General features: G+C 47.9%; 1 protein-coding gene across 1 annotated transcript in view; it reads left to right on the top strand.

Moving 5' to 3' along the window:
- antxr2a (ANTXR cell adhesion molecule 2a) overlaps positions 1–7,500 on the top strand; it is a 75,354-nt gene that overhangs the window by 41,037 nt on the left and 26,817 nt on the right. The window contains exons 14-16 of the mRNA XM_080499076.1: positions 398–487; positions 2,720–2,890; positions 3,578–3,658. Of these exons, the coding sequence (XP_080355202.1) occupies positions 398–487; positions 2,720–2,890; positions 3,578–3,658 (342 nt within the window). The remainder of the gene's footprint in view (positions 1–397; positions 488–2,719; positions 2,891–3,577; positions 3,659–7,500) is intronic.

Here is a 7,500-nt window from a genome sequence, read left to right as displayed (position 1 = left end):
GCAGTAAGAAAAGGTTGGAAAATAGGGTTTAGGGTTGGGTTCAGCTCTCCCCTACCCTTTAACCCTGTCGCGGTCTGGAGACTTTGTATCGTGGTTGTCTGTTGGCTACCCATTAGCCACGAGCTAGCTAGCCTAGCCTAGTCCGGACCAATCAATGAGTTTCTTCTTTCTTTACTTCCTCTCTGGTCAACGTTTGAGACCAGGAACGACAGTGCCCCCCCCCCCCCCCCCCCCCCCCCCCCGATCCAGCAGCTAGCGTAACTGCGTGACGTTTTCCATGTGATTCGGTTCGGTCTCAAACCTGAATGTCTGATTAAACGCTGATTAATAATAGGAAAGTTTTTTGCCACGTTGGATGTACTGATGCGACGTCGTCTCCGTTTCTGTCCCCGTCCAGGAGCCCGAGGTCCAGTCCAAGAAGAAGTGGCCCACCGTGGACGCCTCGTACTACGGAGGACGAGGAGCCGGAGGAATCAAACGCATGGAGGTAAGAGCCCCGCCCCCCCCCCCCCCCCCCCCCCCCAACCCCTTCGTCCCGTAGACGAAGAGAGGCAGCGAGGCGACACACATCTGACACGGGACGTCACGTCAAGCGTGCATCATCAGAAAAAGAGCTGCTGACGTCCGGCGTTTGCGAGAGTTTGAAGTTTTGAGGAGGAGGAAACCCGGCGCCGGTGACTGATGCCTCCGACATGACAGCTCCTCCATCTCGGCCTCGGACACGGGGGTCTGATTGGATCAAGTCACGGCCTCCGTGAAAGATTGAGTGCCGCTGCCAGTTCGACACGAGAACCTGACTCACAGAGCAAACTTATCACCTCCCCAACCTCCCCCACCTCCCCCAACCCTCCTCCTCCTCCTCCTGAACCCCGACGCTTTGTTCTGCTCCTCCTCGGGGACTCCTGGCTGAAAGGGCCTCCCGGAGGATTTCCCGGCATCCTCCGCGAGCTCCTACCTCTCGTGTCGCGGCGCTTAATCCGCGGCGACAGACTTTTGTCTTTCACCTCCCGAAGCCTCTGGACGAGGACTGAACATCGAGCTCTCCGAACGCCAGACGTTCGCGCCGAAGACGCACCTCCGCCTGCAACGCCGCTGCCAATTCCTGCAGCCATTGTTGAGCCGGTGGAGGTGACAAGTTATCTTTTATTCATGGCGGGCCTCTCTCTCTCTCTCTCTCTCTCTGTTTCTTGATGATGCGGCAGGCCAGGCATGTATCCCAGAGATGATTCTGAAAAGCTGTTCTGTATTGTCACGGCTTACCTACAGCACGAAAACGGCGTCGCTAATTAATCACCTCTCCCCATTCATGTGACAGTGTTTTTTTTTTTTATCTCTCCTTCTTGCAACAGATGTGATGAATTCAATTAAAAACAGAACAGCTTAACTACCGCACTAGCTCTGCCGTTTCACACACACACACACACACATTGTGCCATATGTTAGCGTGATGACAGAAGAAGAAACTGGGACGCCGCGGAGGATGTTCAAGAGTTTGTTTGTCTTCGTCGCGTCGTGAAGTAAGACTGATTTATGAACAGAGACGGAGTCGGTCTCTTCAGTCTGTCTTGTTCTGTCTCTGTCCCACTTGAAGCTCACATGAGGACGGATGATGTTTGAAGGATCAAACATGTAGAATCTGGTGTTTGTCCTCCGGACTCTTGAACCTTGAGAACATTCAAAGAGTCATGTCATCCAGCTTTTCAACACTTTCGCATCTCGTTGGTCCAAAAACCTTGTTTTCAAAGTTTATTTCTTGTCCTTGATTTTCCCTCCATTAGAATATTGGATCCTTGAGCTGCATTCAGAATCTGCTGTGTCTGTGTGAGCTGGACTGGCTCCGCCCACACATGACCATCTATGGGAAGATGGAGGAAGTCCTTCCTCTCGTGGCGCCATGTGCCAGAGCAGAGCTGCCTGATTAGTTTTAGTGGCATTAGTTTCACCCTCTTATCTACTTATCTTTCTCTTTAATCAACATTTCTTCTTGGTATTTTAAGAATTGTGAGAAAACATAGCTAACCTCTGAAGTTGGTAAATCAGTGTTAATGTGAAAAAAAAAGTGTATACATCTTTAACTACCTCAAGGAAATATTGATATAAGTCATGGTAGTAATCGCTGTCGGCATTTAAACGTTTCAGAAAGTTTCACATTTACATGGCAACATTTTGAAAACGATGTAGTTAGCATGCTAGGCCACTAGTGGGTGCTGTTGGTTGTTTTTTCTCGTGGTGCCATGTGCCAGAGCAGAGCTGCCTACATTGTGGGAGGAGTCAAAGGGGGGGGGGGGAGCCTACCTTGATTGTGATTGGCTCAACCCCCTCGATGACAATATATAGGGTTTGATTTCTGATTGGCTGCTTGGAGCAACACACTTTTAAAACCTGGAACAAGCCGGGGAGAGAGAGGACACACTGTCTACACTTCTGGGGCGTCGTTCCAGATGTGGAGACGATTATTACTACTGGAGAACATTTAGGAAGTGAATTATATATATTAATCATATGAGCCCTTTAATCAAAACCAGTATTTTACGAGTGGTCATGTGTTATCTGACACTCTTCAGAAAGCTGTGAAGCGAGTCACTATCTCGGCCTGTTTAAATCCTCAAGCTTTCTGCGCAGCCCAGTTTTATTTTCTGCCGTTACAAAATTTGGCGCCGATTTCCAAAGCTCGTCGTCGGCGTGGGTCTGGACCTGCTGAACCTGTGACGTCCTCCAGGTGCGGTGGGGAGAGAAAGGCTCCACCGAGGAAGGCGCTCGTCTGGAGATGGCCAAGAACGCCATCGTGTCCATACCCGAGGACGTAGACGAGCCCGAGATCCGCCGGCCCCGAGCGAAGGCCCCCGCCGCCGCCCGCCACTCCCAGAACAAGTGGTACACCCCCATCAAGGTGAGCGCCGGGTCGCCGTCACGGCAGGGCTTGTATGATTTAAACCAGATTTTAGTTGAGGGGCCACATCAACCTGATCTGACCTCTGGAGGGCCGAACGAGTCAAACAACATATTAAACTGCAGATATGGACAAATGTCAAAGTCTTTCTTTCTTTTGATTCTTTTGTAACTGCAAGAATTTGCCAGTTTATTCTGAAATATACATATTAAAGGAAATCAGAAATTATTATATTTGCAAAAAAAAAACCCTCAGTCACCTGTATCTGGATATCGTATTTTTATTCGGGATTAAAACAATTTGTCATCATCTGGAAATTGTTTTGAGTTTACGTGTCTAAAGTGTTGCTTCACACAAGTTGGACTCGTTGTTTTATTGTGAAAGGCGTTGCCTCATGTGACCTCCACAGATGCATTAATGTCGGGGGTCAAATTCTGACCAAGGGCGGTTTTAAATGTCATTTTTGCCGATCGAGTGTTTTTAGATCAGCCTCTTGTCACTTTTCATTTTTAATGCTTCAAAAATCGCATGGCGATGGACTAGATGGTCTGGGGGGCCGGTTCTGGCCCCCGGGCCGCATGTTTGACACCCCTGGTTTAAACAGTCGTGGTAAAAATATTTTTAAAATTTTAATTTTTAATTATTTAAAACTGTAAAAACAATCAATGGTGTTGTGTTGCTCCTCAGGGACGTCTGGACGCTCTCTGGGCTCTGTTCCGCCGGCAGTACGACCGGGTGTCTCTCATGCGTCCCACGTCAGAGGACAAGGTGAGTGAGCCGTCCAGCAGAGCGCTTGTTTTCACCACCAGGGTCTGGGGGGGGGGGGGGGGTCCTGTCCCGTACCGGGCGGTACTGCCGGGTACCGATTCCCGGTACTTAAAAGCATCGCCGTGACCGACGGGAGAGTTGGCGGAGGTTTTTTTTTTTAAAATACAACATCGAAATACAACAATCAACACAAATACAACAACGACACAAATACAACATTCAAATACAACAATCAACATAAATACAACAATCAACACAAATACAACAACGACACAAATACAACATTCAAATACAACAATCAACACAAATACAACAATCAACACAAATACAACAACCGTCACAAATACAACAATCAACACAAATACAACAACCGTCACAAATACAACAACCGACACAAATACAACAATCAACACAAATACAACAACTGTTACAAATACAACAATCAGCACAAATACAACAACCGACACAAATACAACATTCAAATACAACAATCAACACAAATACAACAATCAACACAAATACAACAACCGTCACAAATACAACATTCAAATACAACAATCAACACAAATACAACAATCAACACAAATACAACAACCGTCACAAATACAACAACCGACACAAATACAACAATCAACACAAATACAACAATCAACACAAATACAACAACCGTCACAAATACAACATTCAAATACAACAATCAACACAAATACAACAACTGTCACAAATACAACAACCAACACAAATACAACAATCAACACAAATACAACAATCAACACAAATACAACAACTGACACAAATACAACAATCAACACAAATACAACAATCAACACAAATACAACAACTGTTACAAATACAACAATCAGCACAAATACAACAACCGACACAAATACAACATTCAAATACAACAATCAACACGAATACGACAATCATCACAAATACAACAACGTCACAAATACAACAACTGTCACAAATACAACAATAAGCACAAATACAACAACGTCACAAATACAACAACTGTCACAAATACAACAATCATCACAAATACAACAATCAACACAAATACAACAACCGATGTACGGGTTTCCAGGCACAGGGTATCGGTACCGTATCGGTTCACATGTGAAAGTCCATCCCTCTTTACACCAATTAAAACTCATCTGGAGCCACAAAAACATATTAAATCTTTGAAATGGGGAAAAACACAGCTCAGTAAGTTGTTCCACTGTGACGTTGTGTCAAACTGCAGCTCGGACCTGATTATTGTTTATTCATTGAATCTGCTTGTCGATCGGTCTCGTGGTTTTATTATTCATGAGGTTGTGGAGCTTCGGGCTGTGAAATTCACTCTCTTCACTTGCTTGTAAAGGAAAACACGACTCGTCTCACGTTCACGAATGTCGCCAGTTTTAGTGGAAAAACAATGTATCCTGCATTTTTTATTTTTTTAATTCCAAAATGAAGATTGATAATTATTTCCTGGTCGTTCTCATGATGTATCATCGCCGTTAATGTTTACCTCCGAACATTTATTTATTAGATTCCTGCTGGTTAAGGGATGAACCCTGAACTCTCTGTGCTCCGTCGTGGCTTTACACACACACACACACACACACACACACACACACACACACACACACACACACACACACACACACACACACACACACACACACACACACACACACACACACACACACACACACACACCTACCTACCTGGTGGGTGGGACTTCATTGCAGCAGGTCTCTGCTGATTGGTCAGACATGTGACATCACAGTTCACAGTGTCTTTTATCATTTGTTTAGTATGTGTGTGTGTGTGTGTGTGTGTGCGCGTGTGTGTGTGTGTGTTGCTCTCGTCTTAGACTTCCCGTGTAGTGTTCTGCTCCTCCTCTTCCTCCTCTTCCTCTCGCTGCTCCTCCATTGAAACACATTCACGACCAAGTGTTTGGTGGCAGGTTCAGAGTGAATGGCAGACCACATGGGTGGAGGAGGGTGGAGGAGGAGGGAGGAGGGAGGAGGAGGGAGGAGGTGGAGGAGGAGGAGGAGGAGCAGCAGTGTCTTTGATGGCGGACAGGAAACCTCCCGGGTCATGAATGTTTCAGCGGCTCCATCCGCAGGGTCACCAGGACTCGTACAGGTGGAAGGAAGCAGGTTGTCACAGACATCTGTTAAAACAGGGAACCTGGTGTCTGTGCCCCCCCCCCATATCCCCCCCCAACCCCCAAACCCCAAACCCCCCCCCCTCCCGCCTGCAGCCTGACCGCTGGATTGTCAGCAGATGCAGAAGAGAGACAGAAAATGAAAGTGAAACAGTTTTTTCTCTCTCTCTCTCTCTCTCTCTTTTTTTTTTGTTTTTTTTGTGGTCTCACATTTAGTGCCTGCGGGCCTCCGACACCAAAGGTAGAGCGGGGGTGGACACAGCTGCAGCGCCGAACTCGCCCCGGGCACAAATAAAGAGATCTAATGTGGTTTGACTGTGTTGTCGGTGAGACGAGGGAGCGAGGGAGGCACTTCAGAGCCAAGTTAGCATCGCAACATCTGCCGCCAAGTTCTGCAGGATCATCTGGGGACGGCAGGTAGAGGAGGTGGCAGGGACAGGCGGGGGACAGGCAGTGAAAGACGGGGACAGGTAGGGACAGGCGGGGACAGGCAGGAACAGGCTGGGACAGACAGGAACAAGCAGGAACAGGTGGGGACAGGCAGGGGACAGGAGGGGACAGGCAGGGACAGGCAGGAACAGGCAAGGACAGGCAGGAATAGGTAGGGACAGGCGGGGAGAGGTAGGGACAGGCAGGGGCAGGTGGGAACAGGCAGGGACAGGCGGGAACAGGTGGGGACAGGTGGGAAAAGGCGGGAACAGGCAGGAACAGGAAGGGACAGGCAAGGACAGACAGGAACAAGCAGGAACAGGTGGGGACAGGCGGGGACAGGCAAGGACAGGCAGGAACAGGTGGGGACAGACCGGAACAAGCAGGAACAGGCGGGAACAGGCAGGGGACAGGCAGGGACAGGCGGGAACAGGTGGGGACAGGTAGGGACAGGCGGGAACAGGCAGGGACAGGCAGGAACAGGCAGTGAAAGGCGGGGACAGGTAGGAACAGGTAGGGACAGGAGGGGACAAACAGGAACAAGCAGGAACAGGCAGGGACAGGCGGAGACAGGCGGGGACGGGGCATGGCCTCACTCTGGTACTCACTGCAGCTCTTTGTGAAGAGATGCAGGGTGTTAGGTTCAGTGCCTTGCTCAAGGACACATGGTGAGCGGGGCCTCGATGTCTTCTTGATGGGACATCAGAAGATGATCTACTGTGGAAACAAATGAGATCCTGAAGAAACTTGATTCTTCTGTTTGCTGCTTGTTTTGTGAAATATTGAAATATTTTCCATATATTTACTTTATTTATATTCACACCGAGTGTCTTGTTGAACTTCAACCGTTCACAGACGTTGTCCCTGGTGTCACAAATACAACAACCGTCACAAATACAACAACCGTCACAAATAAAACCTCCACAAATCAAACATCCGCCTAAGGCCCTCAAATTCATGCCGGTGGAAGTTTTTGAAAAACATTTCATGTTCCATCAGTGCTGTGTCTTTCGCACCAGAATTGAAGTAAAAACGGATCGGGGCCACCTGGGGAGTACCACCTGAGATCTTCAGGTGGCTCCGCTAGCTTGCAGCCTAGCATGCCCGTTAGCATGCTAACGAACATTGTCCGATTGAGCTGACATTTGGTAGGTGGCCTAATGGGGGCGCTGCGGTCACGAATCACTAGCTAATTAGCTGGTTTTGATGCCGTTTTTTCAAAATAAAATTCATTTAAAAAAAAAAAGTTTAA

Source organism: Blennius ocellaris (genome assembly GCF_963422515.1).
Source record: "Blennius ocellaris genome assembly, chromosome: 7".
Lineage (NCBI taxonomy): Eukaryota > Metazoa > Chordata > Actinopteri > Blenniiformes > Blenniidae > Blennius > Blennius ocellaris.
This window is presented reverse-complemented; position numbering and strand designations above follow the sequence as displayed.